Here is a 25695-nt window from a genome sequence, read left to right as displayed (position 1 = left end):
CTCTGACCATCTTCTGTACTATGTCTGCAGTCTCTGACCATCTCTTGTATCATGTCTGCAGTCTCTGACCATCTTCTGTACTATGTCTGCAGTCTCTGACTGTCTCTTGTATCATGTCTACAGTCTCTGACCATCTCCTGTACTATGTCTGCAGTCTCTGATCATCTCCTGCACCATGTCTGCAGTCTCTGACCACCTCCTGTACTATGTCTGCAGTCTCTGGCTGTCTCTTGTATCATGTCTACAGTCTCTGATCATCGCCTGTACTATGTCTGAAGTCTCTGACTGACTCTTGTATCATGTCTACAGTCTCTGACCATCTCCTGTACTATGTCTGCAGTCTCTGATCATCTCCTGTACCATGTCTGCAGTCTCTGATCATCTCCTGTACTATGTCTGCAGTCTCTGATCATCTCCTGTACCATGTCTACAGTCTCTGATCATCTCCTGTACCATGTCTGCAGTCTCTGATCATCTCCTGTACTATGTCTGCAGTCTCTGATCATCTCCTGTACTATGACTGCAGTCTCTGACTGTCTCTTGTATCATGTCTACAGTCTCTGACCACCTCCTGTACTATGTCTGCAGTCTCTGACTGTCTCTTGTATCATGTCTACAGTCTCTGACCATCTCCTGTACTATGTCTGTAGTCTCTGAACATCTCCTGTACCATGTCTGCAGTCTCTGATCATCTCCTGTACCATGTCTGCAGTCTCTGAACATCTCCTGTACCATGTCTGCAGTCTCTGATCATCTCCTGTACCATGTCTGCAGTCTCTGATCATCTCCTGTACTATGTCTGCAGTCTCTGACCATCTCTTGTATCATGTCTGCAGTCTCTGACCATCTCCTGTACTATGTCTGCAGTCTCTGATCATCTCCTGTACTATGACTGCAGTCTCTGACTGTCTCTTGTATCAAGTCTACAGTTTCTGACCATCTCCTGTACTATGTCTGCAGTCTCTGATCATCTCCTGTACCATGTCTGCAGTCTCTGACCATCTATTCTATCTTGTCTGTAGTCTCTGACCATCTCCTGTATTATGTCTGCAGTCTCTGATCATCTCCTGTACTATGTCTGCAGTCTCTGATCATCTCCTGTACCATGTCTACAGTCTCTGACCATCTATTCTATCTTGTCTGTAGTCTCTGACCATCTCCTGTATTATGTCTGCAGTCTCTGACCATCTCTTGTATCATGTCTGCAGTCTCTGACCATCTCCTGTACTATGTCTGCAGTCTCTGACTGTCTCTTGTATCATGTCTACAGTCTCTGACCATCTCCTGTACTATGTCTGCAGTCTCTGATCATCTCCTGCACCATGTCTGCAGTCTCTGACCACCTCCTGTACTATGTCTTCAGTTTCTGACTGTCTCTTGTATCATGTCTACAGTCTCTGATCATCTCCTGTACTATGTCTGCAGTCTCTGACTGTCTCTTGTATCATGTCTACAGTCTCTGACCATCTCCTGTACTATGTCTGCAGTCTCTGATCATCTCCTGTACCATGTCTGCAGTCTCTGATCATCTCCTGTACTATGTCTACAGTCTCTGATCATCTCCTGTACCATGTCTGCAGTCTCTGATCATCTCCTGTACTATGTATGCAGTCTCTGATCATCTCCTGTACCATGTCTACAGTCTCTGATCATCTCCTGTACCATGTCTGCAGTCTCTGATCATCTCCTGTACTATGTCTGCAGTCTCTGATAATCTCCTGTACCATGTCTGCAGTCTCTGATCATCTCCTGTACCATGTCTGCAGTCTCTGATCATCTCCTGTACCATGTCTGCAGTCTCTGATCATCTCCTGTACCATGTCTGCAGTCTCTGATAATCTCCTGTATTATGTCTGCAGTCTCTGACCATCTCCTGTACTATGTCTGCAGTCTCTGACTGTCTCTTGTATCATGTCTACAGTCTCTGACTGTCTCTTGTATCATGTCTGCAGTCTCTGATCATCTCCTGTACTATGTCTGCAGTCTCTGATCATCTCCTGTACCATGTCTACAGTCTCTGATCATCTCCTGTACCATGTCTGCAGTCTCTGATCATCTCCTGTACCATGTCTACAGTCTCTGACCATCTATTCTATCTTGTCTGTAGTCTCTGACCATCTCCTGTATTATGTCTGCAGTCTCTGACCATCTCTTGTATCATGTCTGCAGTCTCTGACCATCTCCTGTACTATGTCTGCAGTCTCTGACTGTCTCTTGTATCATGTCTACAGTCTCTGACCATCTCCTGTACTATGTCTGCAGTCTCTGATCATCTCCTGCACCATGTCTGCAGTCTCTGACCACCTCCTGTACTATGTCTGCAGTCTCTGATCATCTCCTGCACCATGTCTGCAGTCTCTGACCACCTCCTGTACTATGTCTGCAGTCTCTGACTGTCTCTTGTATCATGTCTACAGTCTCTGACCATCTCCTGTACTATGTCTGCAGTCTCTGATCATCTCCTGTACCATGTCTGCAGTCTCTGATCATCTCCTGTACTATGTCTACAGTCTCTGATCATCTCCTGTACCATGTCTGCAGTCTCTGATCATCTCCTGTACTATGTCTGCAGTCTCTGATCATCTCCTGTACCATGTCTACAGTCTCTGATCATCTCCTGTACCATGTCTGCAGTCTCTGATCATCTCCTGTACTATGTCTGCAGTCTCTGATAATCTCCTGTACCATGTCTGCAGTCTCTGATCATCTCCTGTACTATGTCTGCAGTCTCTGATCATCTCCTGTACCATGTCTGCAGTCTCTGATCATCTCCTGTACTATGTCTGCAGTCTCTAATAATCTCCAGTATTATGTCTGCAGTCTCTGACCATCTCCTGTACTATGTCTGCAGTCTCTGACTGTCTCTTGTATCATGTCTACAGTCTCTGACTGTCTCTTGTATCATGTCTGCAGTCTCTGATCATCTCCTGTACTATGTATGCAGTCTCTGATCATCTCCTGTATTATGTCTGCAGTCTCTGATCATCTCCTGTATTATGTCTGCAGTCTCTGACCATCTCCTGTACTATGTCTGCAGTCTCTGACTGTCTCTTGTATCATGTCTACAATCTCTGACTGTCTCTTGTATCATGTCTGCAGTCTCTGACCATCTCTTGTATCATGTCTGCAATCTCTGACCAGCTTCTGTACCATGTCTGCAGTCTCTGACTGTCTCTTGTATCATGTCTACAGTCTCTGACTGTCTCTTGTATCATGTCTGCAGTCTCTGATCATCTCCTGTACTATGTCTGCAGTCTCTGATCATCTCCTGTACCATGTCTGCAGTCTCTGATCATCTCCTGTACTATGTCTGCAGTCTCTGATCATCTCCTGTATTATGTCTGCAGTCTCTGACCATCTCCTGTACTATGTCTGCAGTCTCTGACTGTCTCTTGTATCATGTCTGCAGTCTCTGATCATCTCCTGTACTATGTCTGCAGTCTCTGACCATCTCCTGTACTATGTCTGCAGTCTCTGACCATCTCTTGTATCATGTCTGCAGTCTCTGATCATCTCCTGTACCATGTCTGCAGTCTCTGACCATCTCCTGTACTATGTCTGCAGTCTCTGATCATCTCCTGTACCATGTCTGCAGTCTCTGACTGTCTCTTGTATCATGTCTACAGTCTCTGACCATCTCCTGTACTATGTATGCAGTCTCTGATCATCTCCTGTACTATGTCTGCAGTCTCTGATCATCTCCTGTACCATGTCTACAGTCTCTGATCATCTCCTGTACCATGTCTGCAGTCTCTGATCATCTCCTGTATTATGTCTGCAGTCTCTGATCATCTCCTGTACCATGTCTGCAGTCTCTGATCATCTCCTGTACCATGTCTGCAGTCTCTGATCATCTCCTGTACCATGTCTGCAGTCTCTGATCATCTCCTGTACTATTTCTGCAGTCTCTGATCATCTCCTGTACCATGTCTGCAGTCTCTGATCATCTCCTGTACTATGTCTGCAGTCTCTGATCATCTCCTGTACTATGTCTGCAGTCTCTGATCATCTCCTGTATTATGTCTGCAGTCTCTGATCATCTCCTGTACTATGTCTGCAGTCTCTGATCATCTCCTGTACTATGTCTGCAGTCTCTGACCATCTCTTGTATCATGTCTGCAGTCTTTGACCGTATCCTGTATTATGTCTTGGGACTCTTTCTAACAGAAGCCCTCTCTGTGTGCATCAGAGAGACTCCCCTCCAGGTCTCATTAGTGTTCTCTCTTCCTGTATTTTCTTTATTGTTAAGAGATCATGAGAGGATTTCAGGGTAACGAAGACTTCTTAGAGGAGCAGCTCTGTATTTGAGTCGTTGCCATAGAATCGTTTGTAAAGGGGAGGAGTTGGTAAGATGACCACGCCCATGTGGGGGCGCCAGAAATATTTCTGCACCCAGGCGCCGGTGACCCTAGGATCGGCCCTGCCAATCAGTAAGCAGTAATGATGTGCATTAACCTCTTGCAACCAATCATTGAGTGGTAAGGATGTCCAGTAACCTCCTAGAAACCAATCAGTAAGCAGTATTGATGTACATTAATCTCTAGCAACCAATCAACAAGCAGAATTCATGTGCTGCTGTAAGCAAATAATCAGCGAGCCATAATGTTTTCTGTAACCTCTAGCAGCCAGTCAGTGAGGGGTAATAATACACTGTAACCTCTGGAGATCAATCGCAATCGCTGCCTGATTTGATTCAGTGAACTGAGTCTAGCTGCTATTTATTGTAGGTCTCAGAGCAAGTGGAGAGCGAATTTTTTTTTTTAATTTTGGCGTGGGGTTAACCTTAGAATCCACACTAGAATGAAAAGGGCCTGATACTGACCGGGGGGGGGGGGGGGGGGGGACGACCCCACACCGTTTATTCTGAATTTTCTAATGCCGTCATTGTTTTGTTTACATTGCAGCTGTCAGTGGGGAAGCCAGCTGACAGCTGATGATTCATCGGTTGTTAAGGATATGGCGGCCGGCTTCCCGGCCTGCTGCTTATCAACCAGCTATTCTTCACACAGAATTGGAATCGGTCGATCGTTTTTCAACTGATCCGAATTCTAAGAGATCTGAAAATTTGGAATTCGTTAGAAAATTATTAACCTAAACAAAATTTTATGAAAACTAAATGAAATTTAACGAATTCCGAAGCCACAGCATACTAATTCCAAAATGAAACGAAATTAGTAACATCACAGCACCTGTGACCTGCATCTAAACGCTAAAGAATCATGCATCAGGGCAAAGCTAAACACCCAGTGTCTATTGGGCCTTACTTAAATAAGATCTCAGAATGAGATTAGCCCTACCCTGACCTAGGCACCCTTCATTGCCTATACCTGCCATTATCACGATTCCCGGCACCCTTCATTGCCCATACCTACCATTACCACTCTTACCCCCACCACTACAATTCCCACTACCAACCTCACAAAGTCAATTTAAATTTCCATTGTCAAGCAACTGGAATCCTTCTACTCCCATGTGACAATGCTGGGCATAACAATTGGCTAGCTCTGCATTTTGTTTCTTGTTATCGTGTGTGCTATAAACATAATGACATTGCAAACATACTCAAGTAGAAACTATCTTGTCAGATTTCACACATTAAAAACCTTGGTGTCATTGCTGAAAAATGCTATGTATTGGTATTTGAGCTGTGCCTGTAGGTGTTAGGTGTAGGTGTTTCATGTTAACAAAGAGAGGAATTTTATATCATGATGTTTTAGTGAATTTACTGCTATCTGCGTCAGAAACATCATATAGTGAAATAAAAAGTGGTTAGTCACATTTGATTTTATTGTCCATTTTGATATAAGCTAGATGGAAGTGGTGCTGCCGGCAAATCAATAGTAGTAATAATCATGAAAGCTAAGAGTGCCCTCTACTGGACAAGTATAATTATTGTTTAATTAGCATTGCTAAAAAAATGTAATGTGTGCTAAAAATAAATGCTAGTATTATTTAGGTATATGACAGATGTAAAGCAAAAAAAAGTATTAAAAAAGTGTAAGTTAGGATTTTGGGGAGGATGAAATGGATTTTTATGGTAAGCTTGGAATACAAAAGATAAGTATAACATTTTTTTATTACAATCACAATTTAAAATACATGAATTGAAAAAAGAGAGACATGGCCTAATGCAATGGCTCTAAATGGTTGTGGTGACACTGGAAAATGTATCATCTGTACATTAATTGCTCGACATGTTTCGCGGAAGGGAACACCGCTTCTTCAGCAGCCTTTTTATACAAATATATGCACAATTTTATATGTCAAACTATGAATAGAGAGAGAAAACATTAGTCATAACATCATATAATCCTCAAGAAATAACACAATATAGAACATGAATGTATATCCTGTGTAGTGATATCTCCTGCAGGTCACCTTAACTATAACGTGACCTTGTGCGCAACCCATAGAAGAGGTCTGTCCTGGCAGACATGGGAGCCCCATACGCAAAAATCACAGCTTTTAGATCTAATCCTAAAGGTCATAATGGTGCTGTGAAACTAAGCTAGCAAAAGTATTTAACCACTTGCCAACCAGCCGCCGCAGTTATACTGCGGCAGGTTGGCTCGGCTGCACGAATCGCCGTCATTGTACGTCGGGCGTGTGCACGGCGATCGTGCCCATTCGCTAGTGGGGGAGCCAATCAGCAGAGTGCCTGCCTCTGCCTTCTTGCCCTCTCCCTCTGGCACAGGACCCCAGTAGGTCCTGGATTCCTTTGCAGGTACCTTTTCCTTTGGGCAGCATGTCATCCAACTCCTTTTTTCTTGGGCCTCCTAAACCCAGCTGCTCCCTTTGTGATACGGATTATCTCTGTAGCCATTGTCAACCTCCTTACCCTACTAAAGTGTTCACTTTACCTTTAGTCTAATGCCCCGTACACACGGTCGGATTTTCCGATGGACAATGTCCGATCGGAGCGTGTTGTCGAAAATTCCGACCGTGTGTGGGCGCCATCGGACATTTTCCATCGGATTTTCCGACACACAAAGTTGGACAGCAGGAGATAAAATTTTCCGACAACCAATTCCGACCGTGTGTGGCCTGTTCCGACGCACAAAGTGCCACGCATACTCAGAAGAAATTCCGACACGGGACAGCTCGTTCTGGTAAACTTAGCGTTCGTAATGGATAAAGCACTTTCGTCACGCTGCAATGTTCAAAATGGTTTAATACAGCGCACTCTCTTCTTCTTTATAATGTGACAAGAATTAAGTCGTTTTGATGCTCATATTCACACACACTTACTATTTATCGGGATTCCCTCAATTTATTTTGATTTCTCACATCTGACAACATATTTTTTTTTTTTTTTTTTTTACTTTAATGTAGAATCTTTTTTTGTGTTTCTCTTTTTATTTATTTATTTTTTGGTGATTTTGATTTGTACTCCCGAAAATGTTTGTGTGTTTTTTGTGACAAGTTCCCACAACACCATTGATATGTTGTTCTATTTAATCTGTAGGAGGAGATTGTTTGGTGTTGTTGTCCCTTGTTAATTTCACATTGTACTTTAGAAATGTACCTGAATACTCACCAACAAACTGTCCTTTTTGGATGAAAACACACACAGGAGAGTAGAATTTACCTAAAAATATTTTATTAAGGGGTCACAACTATAAACAAAGAGGGAGGCAACGCTGGAGAAACTGCAGAAGTGGGCGAAGCCTTGGACTCCCAGGGCAGACATCAATTATTTAAAAGCAAAATTGGTGGCCTGAGGAGTCCATATCTAAGGGAGGGCAGTCTGGTCCAGAAGTCCCAGAGATCCGGAAAGAAGCAGATGACATTTGTGTCCCCAGGCTGTGGTCATACGAGAGACTGCATCTTCTGTCAGACCAGACTGAACCCAGGGCAATCACTCTTTGGTCTTCCTTCCACGCTTCCTTCCAGCCTTTGGCTGTGGTGGTGGAGTTGTGGCAGCAGGAGGAGGAGGAGGAGGAGGAGGAGGATGGTCCATCTCAATGACATCCGTCTTGGGTGTCAGTTCCCCACTCTCCCCCTTACGAAGGACTTTATAAATCAGGTCCTCAGAAATCTTGCGTTGGCCCTCCTGCATGCCCTGCAATTTGGTGGCAGCCATGCAGGCAAAGGCCTCTTCAGGACTGGGGAAGGCTCTGAGGGACGCCGAAGCCTCCTGGATCAGCCTGTACGCTGAATCCTGCACAGGACTGGGAGTGGCCTTCCTGGCCCTTTTATATGGCAGGCGGAGGGGAGGGACCTGAGACTCAGTCAGGCTGCGACTTGTCCCTGGCTTCTCTTGGCTGACACTTAGCCCCGCCTCCTCCTGGCTGCCACTAATCCCCGCCTCCTCCTGACTGTCACATTCCACAGCCTCCTCCTGGCTGAGGTCTTCCTGTGTATGAAAAAGGGACATAGTTTTAGTATTGTTTTCATCAATCACACACAATTTTCACCTCCTGACTGCTGCAAATTCAATGTTAACAAATATAACAGACTATCCTTCTGAGCCCAGCATTTTGCATTCTTGTCCCAATTTTGGGTGCCCACTACTGTGTATTGATATGTAAAACACTTTCAAGCAGCAATTAGTGATCAATAATAACATCTAGTAAACATCATTTATTTATTGCCCAGAAATCTGTAGAAGAATGCTATACCTGACTCCAGCCTGGCTCCTCCACTTCTTCCTGGCTGGAAGGCCTAGGTTGGACATCAGAAGCCTCAGCTGGTGTGGAAGGAAGCGTGGAAGGAAGAGTAGAGAGGGATTCCCTGACTTCAGTGTGGTCTGACAGAAATCGCAGTCTCTCATAGTACCACAGCCTGGGGACATAAACTTCATCTGCTGCAGCTCCGGACCTCTGGGAATCTGTGACCTTCTTGCGCTCCCTAAGATAAGTGCTCCTCAGGCCACCAATTTTAGCTTTTAAATAAGGGATGGTTGCTGTGGGGACCACCGGCTTCACCAACTCCAGCAGTTTCTCCAGCGCTGCCTGCCTCTTCTGTTTGTGGTTATAGTGGGGGTGTCTGACCTGCCACAGACAGGGCAGCTCTCTGCACTTGTCAATAAACAGGGGCAGGAAATTGTGGTCGTTGAACCCATCCATTTTCTCTGCAAGACACAACACAAGACAAACCCTAATGTCAGGCCAAACTCCCCTAATCTTGTTACAATATAGGCTTCAATTTCGAAGCAGTATAGGCCCAAGTTTAGATCCTACCTTCGTTAGCACGATCGGCGTCTCCGATGCTCCTTCCTCCGCTCACAGATCGTACGTAAGACGCGCGCGTTACGATTTATACACACTGCGCATGCGTATAACTCCGCCCGCCCCTGACGTTCTTTCTATTCTATTCCCCGCCCTTTTTGTTCGGCGCAGTGGAGGAAGAGCACATGGCGGATAGACAGCAGGATCGTGCTAATTACAGCAACGAGGAGGAGGAGGAGGAGGAAAGGCCGGAGCCTGAAACGTCCCGATCCAGAAGGAGATTAAAGGACTCAAATATGTCCTTTGGGGAGATGTTGGAAATGGTGGACATCCTGAAGAAGGCCGACTATGATGGAAAGTATGGGCCTTACCCCAACCACAATGTCCGAAAGGCCAAGATCATGGCGAAAGTGGTCAGGAGTCTGCACCGGAAATTCAGGGTACGACAATCGAAAGATCAGCTCAGGAAGCGGTGGTCGGACCTGAAATTCCGAGAACATGAGCAGTACAGAAAGATCCGGAGAGTGCTGCAAAAAAGTAAGTAGTTGTGCTGTGTTCCTATTGTTCTTGTGTTTATTACGTTCGTGCTGCTCCATGTGCTTTTAGGAACTGTTGTACAGTTTAAAATGGCAACTTTCATGTTCATGGGCACATTATTCGTTCGGATCACACATTTTTTTTTCGGACTATAAAATACCATTGTTTAGCCCATATGCATTTGGCCACCATTTTGAGGCCCTATACTTGTCTTCAAAGAATTGGGTTGTGTAGATGGCTTTGTTACTAGAATGAAATGCAAACTAGATTGTGTGTAAGGAGAGGACACTGAGCAGCTGTTTTCACATCTGGACACTGGAGCACTAGTGTGGGACCCCAGAACACCCTTTTTATTAGGGGGGCCACACAGGTGCTCCAGTGTATACTATAGGGGGGTCTCCATCTGTGAAGCTTGTACAAAACAGGTAAAGTATTGCAGCTTGACAAAGGACACTAAAAAAGCTACATCTTGGAACTCTGCTAAAATAGACAATTGTACCCCACTTCCAAGCAATGTTTCATCTTTAGAGTTCTGCCATCAAATATCTGTGTGCTAATTATACCATTTTTGTTTTACATAGGGGAGAAAAGACTCGGAGGACACCCCTCATCCGAGGAGACCAGAGCCCCCCCCCCTCTGGAAGAAGGGGAAATCCCCCCAACACAAGATGAGCAGGAGGAAGAAGACGTGGTGGAACTAGTCACCACAACAGGTGAGTGTCTGCGACCACAGGCTCAGATAAGAGATGGATGGCGGCATTTTTTTTAGACCTAATTTATTTTGGGTTTCCTTTCTTTTTAGGTGATCGTGAGGTTGTGGATGAAGATCCTTTCACATCCGAAAGTGCCCAGATCGTGATCGGGGAGATCATGGGGCAGAGGTGGGGGACTCGAGTCACATGACTTGACTCGAGTCAGACTCGAGTCACCTGTTTGAGGACTTGCGACTTGCTTGACAAAATTAAATAAATGACTCGACTTGACTTTGACTTGCCACTAATGACTTGCGACTTGACTTTGACTTGGGCTATTTGACTTGCAATGACTTGCAATGACTTGGCACCACCAGTGCTGTGTCTTGGCCTAGGCAAAAGCCGCCCCCCCACAAAAGAAAGCTCCCCCGAGTCCCGGCTTCTGCCCGCACAAATACAGCTTGCCAACATTGTGGGCGGGGATCGCATAGGTGTCCGCGAGCGGCGCTTGCAGTGTTCGCGGCCGCCGCAGACTTTTTTTTTATTTGATGATGACTGTGCTGCAGTCTCTCCTCCTAGGCTGTACAGGTCTCTGTATTCCATCCGGCCAGGCCGCAGCGCCGCCCCCCTCCTACTGCGGAGTGATCTCTGAGGGAGGGGCTGGGCTTCTGTGCAAGTGTGCAGAGCCAGCAGCGTGAGTCGCGGGCCTCACGGTGGGGGAGGAAGAAGGAACTGGAAGTTGCCCAAGGAGCCAGCCAAGCCTAGCCGACTGACTGAATCTGAGTGGAGTCCAGTCCAGCAGCCATAGAGTAAGTCATGGCAGACTATTATTCTTTTACTGAGGGGGCACTGGAGCAGGGACAGTCACACGACTCAGGGAGGAACTGGTCTGAGAATGGGGGACAGTGCAGTGGCCGTCGCAGCACAGAAGAAAAAGCACAGAGCCCGGAGCCGAGGAGGAGGAAACAGATTTGCAGAAGCTGCAGGTTTGTTTGATGCAGTGCCAAGCAAATGCTTCCTTGCAAACTTTGCAGGGAAGCATTAGCTTGCTTGGCACTGCATCAAACAGACCTGCAGCTTCTGCAAATCTGCACTAGTGATGTAGCAGCTAGCAGGGCCCTGGCCTGTACTGATGATTACAGGACGCAGATATGATTGCAGATGCAATCTATCATCAATATCATTGCACATGCTAAAACTATGAAACCTAGGTAGGTACAAACCTTTTTTCCTTGTTTTCTCCTCCTCCTCGGCTCTGTGCTTTTTTTCTCCTGCTATGCGACGGCCACTGCACTGACCCTCAGTCCCAGACCAGTTCCTCCCTGAGTCCTTCACTAATTAACTATTACTTGTGCGAAGTACAAAGTGCTCAACGTGAATATTACATAAAAATCATATTGCTGAATTAAGTTCTCCATGCGTACTACAAACTCATTAAACAGTCCACATCCAGTGAAAGTTCATGTACTGCAATGCTCCATGCATGCTGAAATCAATGCAAGCTTTAGCACTGGTCACTGTATTGGTGTCACTGGTGCCCAAAAAGTGTCACTATGAGTCACTAATGTAATATTCTAATCTGGAATGATAAACGTGTCACTGTTTTAAACAAGGTTAGGTTAAGACCGTATATATATAATACATTAAAAATAGTTCTGTAAGTACTAGTGTACTAAGCAGCAACACCTTATTTTCTGGCAGTGCCCGGGCCATCCCGACAGCAAACTCTGGATCCACCCCTGACAGATCAACGCACAAGGCAGCTATAATGGAGGGAGCAATTCCAAAAATAATTAAATTTGGATTTAAGGATTATATTTTAGATGTTGGTGAAAAGAAGAGAACGGCGATATGCAAGGTCTGCAACTCAAAAATAAGAGACACGTCCACCACAACATCCAACTTCATCCGTTACTACAAAACCCACAAAGAAAAGTAGGTACAGTAACGTCACGTGTATGTGTATATATATATATATATATATATATATATATGCAAATTAGGCCTACATCCCACTTTAGGTGGGAGCAGAGTGTATTGTTGTTCAAATCAATAAATCACATAGCTAACTTTTTTTTCTATCTCTCTTCTGTTTACTCTATAGATATGAAGAGTACATCCATACCAAAGGGACTTTTGATGATACCCAGCCTCAAATCTCACAATTCATCGCACAGGGGACTGTGCAGCTATACCACTGCAACCACCAGCAGCAAAAGGCAATTACAAACTCAATCCTGTCAGACCTCATTCTAAACTGCAACATGCCACTGTCCATCATTGAACATCAAAGCTTTCGTCGCTTTTTGTCAATAGTAGACAACAAGTACTCTCCAGTAAGTAGAAGAACAATTACTGGCAAGCTTGACAATCTGGTGGCAGATAGGAAAATGAAGCTGAAAAATGAACTCGAAGTGGTAGATCATCTGTCAGTGACTGTAGATATATGGTCAGACCGCAGGATGAGAGGCTTTCTTGGAGTCACAGTGCACTGGATCAACATTGAGGATGACCGTCTTCAGTTAAAATCACAGTTGCTTGCTTGCAACCGCTTCAAAGGTCCCCATACAGGGGAAAGAATTTGTGAGGAATTTGAGCATATATGTGAAGAGTACAAGATTAAAAAAAAGGTAGACCACATCATCTGTGACAACGCCGCAAACATGAAAAAAGCATTCACTACATGTTTTCCAGGACAGCTAGAAGAAGACGATGACCTTGATGATTCAGACATTTGGAATGACCTGTCAGTGGAAGAACAGGAGATGTTTGACAATTATTTGAGTGCAAAAACCCAGACTAGACTTCAATGTTTTGCACACACGCTTCAATTGGTAATAGGTGATGGACTTAAAGAGACTAAATTAGTCAATGCAGCTCTCGCCAAAGCTTCCAGGTTGAGCTCCTTGTTACACACAAGCACCTCTTTCAAGGAAAAATTTGAGGAGGAGTTTGGACAACGTGGAATCCCTGCCTCTGTTACCACACGCTGGAATTCCACACTGAGGCAATTGAAATCAGTGGTCAGCTGTGACCAGCTGAAACTGACTAGAATGCTTGAAGATGGGGGACACAAAGAGACTGTATTCACAGCTAGAGAGTGGAATCAGATTAAGGAACTCGTGGATGTCCTTCAACCTTTTGGAGAAGCCACAGACCTCTCACAGGGAGAAAAACTTGTGACAATAAGTGCTGTTGTACCCTGTATCCTTTCTCTGAATCACCACTTGGAAAATCATAAAGAGAGCGTGCGCTACCTTGGTGGCTTGATCCGTAGCCTGCAAGAATCACTCCAAAGACGATTCGAAGGGATCTTTGTCAATGTGAGGATGGCAGATGAACAGAATGATGTAGCAACCTTACCCTTCTCTGACCCTCTATACCTAAAAGCTGCTCTGCTGGATCCTTCATTTGGCACCATGTGGTTGACCCATGATGTTTTGGCTACCGAAAATGTCAAGGAGGCTGTGTCTGCGATGATAAAAAGTATGTTATGTTTTTGGTAATAACCCGTTTGCAGTAATAACACCTGAGTGCATTGAGTCACTGTTTTATGCTTGTGTTTTTCAGACTTGATTCTCAAAGAGGACTGCAAGCCCACCCCAACAACCACCGATGAAGACGAGCAAATGCCAGTGGCAGAGTCAGAGAGTCAATCTGGGCTGTTCACAGCATACCGCAAAAAACAGAAGAGAGATTCATGTTCCAGTCCCCAAATACAGCTGAACCAGTATTTAGACATTTGTGATGGACAGAGCTGCCTTCAGTTTTGGGCCATGAACAGGCACATGCTCCCCTCTTTGTTCAGGGTAGCGGTAAGAGTAATGTCAGTCCCTGCATCAAGCGCACCTGTTGAACGTGTGTTTAGCCATGGTGCGGTGATAATGCGACCCCATCGCTCACAACTGAGCGAGAAAGTACTTTCAAATTTAATTTTTTGCAAATGTAATGCATTTTAGGTGGCTATTCTGAGAATAGCCACTTAACATGCATTGCATTTGCAAAAAATAGTATTCTGAGAAGTGAGAATACTATTTTTTGCAAATGCAATGCATTTTAAGTGGCTATTCTAATAACTAAGAAAAAAGGAATAGAAGTAGATAGGCGCTGTTTCCAAGCCTGGTGAATTCAAATGTGTTATTCCCTTAGTGGGAGGGCAGTATGGAGTGGGAAAGATTGTAAAGATATTGCCTATAGTAAAGTGAATGTTTATCCCGTGGAATTACTATAAAGGTCCTGGATGTGCATAAGTCAAGTTGGTTGTCTGACTTAATAAAGTGCAGTGTGTGCTCTAAAAAAAGATATAACTTAATCCGTATAAATATAATATATCCATATATAAATGAACCCTATTTTTAAATTAAAAATATTTGTGCAAAATTATGTGATCCATAACGTAATCGATAATGTACATATGTAGTGAACAAACAAATATATATAATCAAGTGCTTTCAGTGCTGCTACAAAAAAAACCCCTGGATTCTGATGGATATTCCAATGAGTAAACCTTTCAGTGCGTGCCTTAATCCGTGTTCTAATAGTGATTGATTGCACTCACCAGATCCTAGCAGCACTGAAAGCACTTGATTATATATATTTGTTTGTTCACTTCATATGTACATTATCGATTTACGTTATGGATCACATAATTTTGCACAAATATTTTTAATTTAAAAATAGGGTTCGTTTATATATGGATATATTATATTCATACGGATTAAGTTATATCTTTTTTAGAGCACACACTGCACTTTATTAAGTCAGACAACCAACTTGACTTATGCACATCCAGGACCTTTATAACACATTTGAATTCACCAGGCTTGGAAACAGCGCTATCTACTTCTATTCCTTTTTTCTTATATCTTACTCCACCTAGTGGAAGTAATCGGTAGTGGCAGCAGTTCCAACAACATTCTTTAATTTTTAAATTTTTATTCCATTGCATGCATCCCATTGCGCGGGTGTTTCTCCCTCTTTTTTCTATTCTAATAACTAAGCTCAAAGTTTGAACTTGACACAATGCCAAATTGCCAATATCTGGACACTTGAAGAATGGTGATGGGAATACTATTATTCTCATCACCATTCAAGTGTCCAGATATTGGCATTGTGTCAAGTTCAAACTTTGAGCTTAGTTATTTTCCCCCTCAGCAAGGACTACATTTTTTTCAGGCTTGTTGGCCATTTAATTGCTGAGTGTTCTGCTCCTTGTCTGCTGTTTGGGCATTCAAAGTGTTTCTTTAATATGCCAAGAATAAAGCACTAAGCAGTTTTGTTAATGTTGAAAATAAAACAAAACCTTTCCTGAAAACTGACTTTTAACTCATTTAAAGGATGGAAATGGGGTAGATCAGTATTTTGACTTAATTTGTGACTTGACCAAAATAAATGACTTGACTTGACTTGCTTGCCTTCTAGCAGGGACTCGACTTGGCTTGCTTGCTTTTCGCCACAGTGACTTGGGACTTGCTTATGACTTGAAGGTTAAGACTTGAGACTTGCTTGTGACTTGCACATGTGTGACTTACCCCCATGTCTGTCATGGGGTGTAATTTACAATTAGAAAACATCAAGCAAAACATCAATGATGTTATTCCAAAATATAAAAACATCATTGATGTTTTGTGGCAAGTTTAAAGCCCCTCAAAATCACTTTCTTCTTTTGTCTGCTACAATGTGCGAAATGTTTTTGTGATTTTTCCCAAAGCCAAATTTGGAGGATGCACACAGTGTGCCAACATGTGCTATCTGCCATCACGGGAGATCAATGGATGCGTTTTGGGGGTGCAACCCCTTCCTCAATAATAAAGTAACGGTGAGGAAGGGCTTTCTCCCCAAAAACACGTCCCTTCATCCCCCGTGATGGCAGATAGCACATGTTGACATTGGGAAATTTGTGTGCATCTTCCAATTTTGGCTTTTCCAGGGGTGATTTCCCCCCATCTGAACGCAATATCAAACACAGTTCCTAAATACTCATGTCTGATATTGCCTTCCAGTTCTACCAAATGTGAACTTTGTAAGATCAAGATTTGCGTCTTTCTTGTGGGTTTTACACAGGCCTGTTTTCTATAAAATGCACATTTTGATTTTGGATAATGACACCACAAAAATTGGTATTCAACAAACATGTTGGTTTGTCAGAAAAACCTTTGGTAAATGCACATGTGATTGTGCTGGTATTAAAAAGATTGTTCATCAAGAATGTGTGGATTATTGTCTCAACGCTACAACACTTTTGGGGTGATGTAATTGTTGTTTGATGAGAAAATGGGGGTAATTTCCTAAGGGCAAATCCACTTTGCACTACAAGTGCAGTTTCAGTGCAGTTGCAAGTGCACTTGTAGTGAAAAGTGTCTTTGCATTTAGTAAATAACAGCCAACAGTGCTTTGTATAAGGTTACACAATCACGACATTTTCTGGACTCCACACATTTCTGTCAGGGTCAGCTAAAACAAACACAAGCAGTAAATGTCCACAAAGAAGAGCCTGGGGGGAGATGCCTGTCGAGAACTTGAGGTCCTGCAGGCTTCTCCCTGTGGCCAAATACCGCAGGGTAGCGACCAACCTCTGCTCCGGAGTGATGGCTTGCCTCATGCAGGTATCCTGCCTGCTGATATAGGGGGTCAGCGAAGCCAACAAACGGTGAAATACGGGGTCAGTCATCCTGAGAAAATTCCTGAAATCACCAGGATTATTCTCACGGATCTCACGGAGCAAAGGCATATGACAGAACTGGTCACGCTGAAGCAACCAATTCTTGGTCCATGAACTCCTCCTCGCCCTGTTCATGGACTGGACTTGTGTCAAGGTCAGGACCCCAACACCAAGCCCCCGCACAGCACGAACTGTACAAGGAGTACGCATACGAAACATGGCTAGAAAACGGTCGGCTGCTCAGAACGAAGTAACAGAACGCACTGAAGAACAGCAAGGCCTGTGAAGAGCGACCTGAAAAACAGCAACGAGCGGACAAGATCGCACAGAAAACTCCGATACGAACTGACTGCACGCACTGAAGAGCAAATACAAACCCACAAGCACAAACTGAACGGCAGAAAACGATCTGAAAGCCACGAGTCTGAAAAAGCGCGAATCGTCTCTCACCAAACTTTTACTAACACGAGATTAGCAAAAGGAGCCCAAAGGGTGCCGCGCTTGGTTCTGAACCGGCCTTTTCTAGTCTCGTCGTACGTGGTGTACGTGACCGCGTGGTTGTCGATCGGAAATTCCGACAACTTTGTGCGACCGTGTGTAGGCAAAACAAGTTTGAGCCAACATCCGTCGGAAAAAATCCTAGGATTTTGTTGTCGGAATGTCCGAACAAAGTCCGACCGTGTGTACGGGGCATAAGTGTTCTTGGGTGCCTAAGGAGCAACCAACCTCCACACTTTAACCACTTAACCACTTCAGCCCCGGAAGGATTTACCCCCTTCCTGACCAGAGCGTTTTTTGCGATTCGGCACTGCGTCGCTTTAACTGACAATTGCGCGGTCGTGCAACGTGGCTCCCAAACAAAATTGATGTCCTTTTTTTCCCACAAATAGAGCTTTCTTTTGGTGGTATTTGATCGCCTCTGTGATTTTTATTTTTTGCGCTATAAACAAAATAAGAGCGACAATTTTGAAAAAAACGCATTATTTTTTACATTTTGCTATAATAAATATCCCCCAAAAATATATAAAAAAACATTTTTTTTCTTCAGTTTAGGCCGATCGTATTCTTCTACATATTTTTGGTAAAAAAAATCGCAATAAGCGTTTATTAATTGGTTTGCGCAAACGTTATAGTGTTTACTAAATAGGGGATAGTTTTATGGCATTTTTATTAATAATTTTTTTTTTTACTAGTAATGGCGGCGATCAGCGATTTTTATTGTGACTGCGACGTTATGGCGGACATGTCGGACATTTTTGACACATTTTTGGGACCATTGTCATTTATACAGCGATCAGTGCGATTAAAAATGCACTGATTACTGTGTAAATGACACTGGCAGTGAAGGGGTTAACCACTAGGGGGCGGGGAGGGGTTAAGTGTGACCTAGGGAGTGATTACTAACTGTAGGGGGATGGGCTGTGTGGGTGACGTCACTGATCTCTGCTCCGATGACAGGGAGCAGAGATCGAGTGACACTTGTCACCAGGCAGAACGGGGAGATGCTGTTTACAACAGCATCTCCCCATTCATCCGCTCCGTGAGGCGATCGCGGGTATCCCCGCGGCGATCGAGTCCGCGGGACCCGCGACCCGACTCACGGACCTCCCGGCCGTGAAATGGACGTACAGGTACGCCCATTTGCCCAGCCGTGCCGCTCTGCCGACGTACATCGGCATGCGCCGGTCGGCAAGCGGTTAAAGACCGAGCCTTTTTCAGACTCGGTGTTTACAAGTTAAAAACAGGTTTTTTTGCTAGAAAATTACTTAGAACCCCCAAACATTATACATTTTTTTTTCTAACACCCTAGAGAATAAAATGGCGATCATTGCAATACTTTTTCACACCGTATTTGCGCAGCCGTCTTACAAGCGCACTTTTTTTGGAAAAAATTCACTTTTTTGAATAAAAAAATAAGACAACAGGAAAGTTAGCCCATTTTTTTTTTATATTGTGAAAGATAATGTTACGCCATGTAAATTGATACCCAACATGTCACGCTTCAAAATTGCGCCCGCTCGTGGAATGGCGTCAAACTTTTATCCTTAAAAATCTCCATAGGCGACGTTTTAAAAATTCTACAGGTTGTATGTTTTGAGTTACAGAGGAGGTCTAGGGCTGGAATTATTGCTCTTGCTCTAACAATTGCGGCGATACTTCACATGTGTGATTTGACCACCGTTTTCATATGCGGGTGCTACTCACGTATGCATTCGCTTCTGTGCGTGAGCTTGTCGGGACGGGAGCTTTAAAAAATGTTTCTTTCTTATTTATTTTACTTGATTTTATTTATTTTTACACTGTTTTTTTTTTTTTTTTAAATTTGGGTCACTTTTTTTCCTATTACAAGGAATGTAAACATCCCCTGTAATAGAAAAAAAGCATGACAGGTCCTCTTAAATATGAGATCTGGGGTCAAAAAGTCCTCAGATCTGATATTTGGACTTAAATGCAAAAAAAAATAAAAATTGAATTGGAAGTGATGTTTTGATGTCACTTCGGCCCTGCTATGGTATGGAGACCGGTGGGGGCCATTTTCCCCTCACTCGTTTCCATACCCAGCCACGGACAGGTCCCGATCGCCTCCGCCGCTGCCGACGGCTCTGGTAAGCGGCAGAGGGTGCGGGAGAGCGGCGGGAGGGGCCCTCTCCTGCCGACAACGGTGATCTCGCAGCGAATCTGCCGCAGAGACCACCATTATCATTAACAGGACCACTCCCTGAAAAGATGGATACCTCGGTTATGGCAGCAGCTGCTGCTTTTAACAAAATATCCATCTTTAAAGTGCCGACGTATATATACAGTGGGCGGTCTTTAAGTTTATTTCACTATCTCTTTGATGAAATGTCAATCTGGCAGAATGAACAGCAACAATTTTCCAAGTTTAACAACAGCCCTACGTGATGATTGGATCACCACAGGATTGCTTTTATTTAGGCCACTTGCTGCACACAGAGGATCATTAGTTCTACCTCCTTGTCCTCAGCTGCAAAGAGGAGGGATACTTGATGACACCCAATGAGGAGAACTGCCAATGCTACATTATTCCCCTGTCCCTAAGGAACCCAAAGCCAACTACACAGCACTTTCTCATCCGCCAACTACTCCGGAGAGAACCAGAACATGACCTCTCACCCTCCAGATCTCAAAGGTACTATGCCACACCACACAATGCTCTCTCCTGATGTTTTGTCTCTTGCCTGGGCACAATCCAATAATCTCAGAGATAGCAGGTTACAAAGGAGTTTTCTTAAGGGAGAATAACACGTCCCCTTAGAGCAGGCCTTGGATCAAAATTTCAGATCTTCAGCTCTCCTAGGGTTTTGCTGAAAGGCCCATGACATCACCCTTGCCTAGGCGATTGTGTGTAAGCAGCTTTTTACAAAGACCATTCATGATAAAGCGCACCAGGCAGAGCATGCAATGTGACAAGGAACCAGAAAGTTAGATTGGTGTGCTTAGATTGGCATGAGGAAGTTACCTCCATTGCCAATTAAACTGGTCTCGTTCGTGCTGGATGCCCTCTTAAAACATGAGTAAATATGATTTTTTAAAATCCATTTTAATCAACATGTTATGCTAAGTGATCTGTGGTTTGCTGTCTATTTTAAACAATTATCCCCTGGAACTTAGATTGATCCAGACAGTAATAGAAGAACATACTGTTTATTCAGGCCTATAATCTTATGTGCTTTAAAGGTAAGTGGGGCAAGAGAAAGATGAATTTACAGGGAAATGAAGTTCCTCTTCAATTATTCTCCTAGTATTTTCTGTTTGTTTGTTTTCAGGCCTCATTCACACAGGTGCTGAGACCCGTAGACTGTGAATGGGCCATTTGTTTACATGGCTTGAGCCACTAGAAGATGGGGATGCAGCGGCTGCACAGACACAGCCATCCTAATTTGACAGGCATTTGGGTATGGATGAGCAGCCCCACACTGGGACGATCACTCAAAATTGGTTGAGTGACTGTGTCCGTGCAACCATTCCACCTCACAAAGTTACATGGGCCTCCTGCAAGCAGATCCCTACTGGGACAAGGTTCTCTCGTGCTCAAGTGAATAAGAAAATTAAAATAAAATAAATAAATAAATTAAAAAATGAAGGCGAACTAAGTGTTGTTTAACCAGTAGAACTTTAGAGCCATTTTCAGCTACAGACGTAGAACATACAGAATATTATTTGTTTGGCATAAGCAGGGCTTTCCTTTGGTGGTATTGTCTTCAAAAATGTGTTTAAAAAAGAGAAATAAAAGGGAAAAATGTAACTTTTTCCTTGTTTGATCAGGGCTAATTTTAAAATAACAAGTTTTACCATAGATATAAAGCGCTAGTTTTTTTACACCAAAATGTTATTTCTAGTGCAAAACATGACAAGGGTATTTTCAACTGAAATAACTGTTTTGTTTTTTTTAAATGTTACTTATGCATCTTTTTAAAAAATGACATTACAAATACAAAGCAGATTCTCTGTAGTCTACCCTACTCTAGGCTAATTTACCAGTCTCTTCATCGAATACGATAGCAATATGCGAGCGAGCATGTATAAATGTGAGTCTTATGAAGAAACTTTAGAGTGAACCTTTGCTTTGCCTATACAGCTTTAAATATTTTTTTCCCTCCCTCCCCTGCTCCTTTGTTTAGCTGCTGGTAAAAAGGGAACCACCAAGTACCTCTGGGTCTGGGAAGCAATAAACTCACTATAAGTATTTTTAAAGACATTCCTTCCCCCTTGCTCCTACCTATCCTGCATAGCCTGTAAAAAAGATCAGTGTACATAACTTTGTTAATCCTGTATAATCTGGTCATATGATACAGCAGCTTTGGCTCCCTTGTGTAAGGGAGCGTTCGACAACAGCTCTGACTTCCCGGAGCTGTGACTTCACCCGCTAGCTCCCATTGCCCATTCATTGTTTGTGCTCCTCCCCCTCACACCCCAGTCCTCCCTTCCCTGTGACAGCATGCGGGGGTTCTTCTCCCTGCACCCGATTTTACATTTTAAAAACGCCCAGCCGCATCATTCTTTCACAGGAATTTGTGAAGGAGAAAACTACAAGTCCTGTCATCCAACATGGCAGACAACTTGTAGTTCTCAATTAAACTACCAGAGCGCTGATCAGCTTCCTCATAGTTTTCCGACAGTTCCTGCTGCTAACTGTCTGCCCGTATGGAGATATTGGCAGAGAGCTTTCAGCAGTGTTTGCAGGAGCCTGACATTTTACACCTCTGCCGGGTTAGCCCCCCATATCAAAATTAAAAAAAAAAAAACTTATGCAGTTTGTTAGATCTTTGTTAGATCAGGTTAGATCAACCGTTGTTTGCGTTAGATCTCACACAGAAGAAGCAATATTAACAGTTATTTGCTGGGGGGGCTAACCCGTCATCAGCCCCCCCTTATCAAAAAATTGACCAAACAGTTAGCTATTTTGGAAGCCATTTGTTAGATCCGGTAAAATCAAGTGGTTTTAACGTCAGATCTCACATAATTAGAGACTTATTAACTGATTAATGAGGGGGGGGCTGGCCCCCCCTTATCAAATTTTCTGGCCAAAAATCATTCAGGCTAATAAATATTTGTTAGATCCGGTAAGATCGAGTGGTTTTAATGTTAGAGCTCACATCATTTCAGAGATATTCCACATCAAAATAGAGATATTAGGTGGTACATATGGATGGGTTAGCCCCCCCCTTATCAAATTTTCTGGCCAAAAATCATTCAGGCTAATAGATTTTCTTTAGATCCGGTAAGATCAAATGGTTTTAACGTTAGATCTCACATCATTGCAGAGATATTCCACATCAAGATAGAGATGTTAGGTGGTACATATAGACGGGTTAGCCCCCCCTTATCAAATTTTCTGGCCAAAAATCATTCAGGCTTATAGATATTCATTAGATCCGGTAAGATCAAGTGGTTTTAACATTAGATCTCACATCATTTCAGAGATATTCCACATCAAAATAGAGATATTAGGTGGTACATATGGACGGGTTAGCCCCCCCCACATGCAATTTTTTGGCCAAAAATCATTTACGCTAATAGATATTCGTTAGATCCGGTAAGATCAAGTGGTTTTAACTTTAGATCTCACATAATTTCAGAGATATTCCATAAAAAATAGAGATATTAGGTGGTACAGAAGGTACATCCATCTTCAACCGTGTCTGGATGGTCTCTGGAACCTTCTTTGCATGGTTCTTCAGCGGGTGCCTGTAGTCTCTCCTCACACCTCCCTTCACCTCCCCGCCTCATGGTGATCTCTCCTCAGACCAACAAGCTTAAGTCTTTAGCTAGCCCCCCATCTTGCAAAGCAGATTGGGCTTGGTAGTTCCACCCCCTGTAGAAATCAATGGGGCTTTATTGTGATGAGACTTCCTCTCCCTGCCAATAGGGACACAGGAAGAGAGGAGGGAGGGGGAGAAATCCTCCACAGGGACTGATAGGCGTGCTTTCCCTCAGTGAGTGCCTGCGTCAATGTCTATTCAGTCTGGCGGTCGCTGGCAGGAATGGCGGGAGGTGCGGGACCATGGGTGATAGAGTAGCCCCCGCTACACACTCCCCCCAACAAAGAACCTTTGGTCCGCCAAAGGAGGTAAAAAGTCTATGACCTGTTACAGGCTTTTGATATACACACGGAAAAAAAAAAAACAGGTTAGTGTGCACAGGAAACCAAACAATTTACATCTGCATAAAACCCTGGCAGAGGAACATCCCACCAATTAGCATAGGAGGGGAGGTTGTCCTGCCTACAGGCCACCTTAACTGGAATGGCCCAGCTAGATGTGCCAGGGGGTGAGTGTCAGAAACCAAGAAATCAGGCCGAGACAGAAGTACAGTTAAATCACATTTGTTTAATAATAAAAGTAAAAAGAACAAACGTAGTCAAAACATAGCCAAAGTTCAGTAACCGGAATGGATAGTCAGCCAAGCCAGAAGTCAGGGATCAATGTAGTGGAATAGCAAGCAGGATCTGGAGCCAGAAGGGATGTCAGCAAAGCAAGTCTTGAACAGGATCGCAGGAGATTGTTTCTGTGATGTTGACCAAGGCGAAGGCAGAGATACTCTGGACTGGACAGCTTAAGTAGGCAGGACTGACGAGCAAGATATCATCAACAGCTGAGTAACTGTGGAGAGATAGGAGCTGGCAATTATCCGACAGCTGAGTGGCCAGCTCAGAGAAGGAAGGGCTGAGCCCAGCCCTGACAGTGAGGTGGGATTGTCCACCACCAAATCTGCGGTGGAAGGATCAATTACTTCAAGAGTCCTTTTTGCAATGAGAATGACCTCCTCAGAGCTTTCACCCAAAGTATCATATGTTAGTCTTTTGGGCGGGTGAATAACCCTTCGCTCTCGCTGTTCTTTAGGTTCTGGGGTTACAGGCACACTGGTCTCTTCTTCTTCCTGCATATCAGCTTCAGCTTCCTCAATGAAGGATGGAAAGTCTTAGGGGTCTTTTGTCAGCAGGGAAGATTGAGGGTCTTCGAACTCTTCAAAAGGTGGACTTTGAGGTACAAACTCAGGAGCCTCTAGCCTGAGAGTCACCTCAGTCACCTTAGGAGGAGAAGAAAGGGGGGGTGGCAGGCCCTGACATTTGAGATGGCCACAGACAATCTTTCTCTTCATTCTCGCTGTTTTCATCTTCAGCAAGGGGTACAAAGTGAGATCTAGTCACTGGCTGGGATCTTTGAGAGGCCGTGGGTGTGGCCTGTAAATCTGGCTGTGGTGGCACATGAAGTGCTTCTGACAGAGGCAACAGATGATTGTGATGCCAAGGCTTCAGTGGGCCTGTGCTTCCCTCTGGCCGGATTTGATATACTGGGTGTCCTGACAGACGCTTGGAGACGACATAGGGCTGCGACTTTCAGCGGTTAGCCAACTAGTGCTTTCCAGGGACACCCAGGTTTCTCAGCAGTACCTTGTCTCCTGGCTGTAGGTCCTGTACTCGTACCCTGAGGTCAAAGTTTATTTTGTTTCTCTGTCCTCAGGCATATGAGGCAGCTTGAGCCTTATCATAGGCGGTTTTCAGACGATCCACATACCCTCTGTGGAAAGTTGCTGAGGTATGGTCGCGGGATGTGCCGAAGGCCAAATCTACTGGCAGCCAGGCCTACGGTCCGAACATCAAACTATAGGGAGAGTAACCTGTGGCTTCATTGGCGGTGCTGTTATAAGCATGCACTATAGCCACTATATGCTTGCTCCAGTGCTGCTTTTGTTCTCAATTTAGAGTTCCAAGCATATCCAGGAGGGTTTGGTTGAATCCCTCTGGTTCAGGATCCCCTTGAGGATGATACGGGGTGGTTTTAGACTTCCTGATGCCCAACAGGTCTAAAAGTCTCTTGAGGAGACTACTCTTGAAATCTCTCCCTTCATCAGAGTGGATGCATTGGGACAGACCATAGTGCACAAAGAATTTCTCCGCGAAGATCTTGACCACCATGGATGCTTGTTGGTCCCTCGTGGAAAACACCTGAGCATACTGAGTGAAATGGTCAGTCACTACCAGGATATTTCTCTGCCCGCTCAGATCAGGCTCCAAGCACAGAATATCAATGCACACCAGCTCCATGGGTCCCTGACTCTGAAGATGGTCCATTGGGGCAGCTCGGTGAGGCAAAGTCTTCCTTTGGATACA

The 25695-nt window shown here is 44.1% G+C and overlaps 2 protein-coding genes across 2 annotated transcripts in view; one reads left to right on the top strand and one right to left on the bottom strand.

The window, feature by feature from the left end:
• LOC141134614 (gastrotropin-like) overlaps positions 1-25695 on the bottom strand; it is a 171496-nt gene that overhangs the window by 56995 nt on the left and 88806 nt on the right. The window lies entirely within an intron of this gene.
• Positions 12508-20886, top strand: LOC141131156 (zinc finger BED domain-containing protein 4-like). Its single transcript, XM_073618203.1, has 3 exons — positions 12508-13885; positions 13970-14272; positions 20849-20886. The coding sequence occupies exons 1-3, from the start codon at positions 12664-12666 to the stop codon at positions 20884-20886; spliced, it is 1563 nt and encodes a 520-aa protein (XP_073474304.1). The 5' UTR covers positions 12508-12663.

Source organism: Aquarana catesbeiana, linkage group LG03 (assembly GCF_042186555.1).
Source record: "Aquarana catesbeiana isolate 2022-GZ linkage group LG03, ASM4218655v1, whole genome shotgun sequence".
Lineage (NCBI taxonomy): Eukaryota > Metazoa > Chordata > Amphibia > Anura > Ranidae > Aquarana > Aquarana catesbeiana.
This window is presented reverse-complemented; position numbering and strand designations above follow the sequence as displayed.

Coding starts and splice junctions, on each gene's coding strand:
- LOC141131156 (XM_073618203.1), top strand. CDS start 12,664: ATGCCACTGTCCATCATTGAACATCAAAGCTTTCGTCGCTTTTTGTCA. Junction 13,886..13,969: donor TGTGTCTGCGATGATAAAAA/GTATGTTATGTT, acceptor TGTGTTTTTCAG/ACTTGATTCTCAAAGAGGAC. Junction 14,273..20,848: donor TGAACGTGTGTTTAGCCATG/GTGCGGTGATAA, acceptor GTTTGTTTTCAG/GCCTCATTCACACAGGTGCT.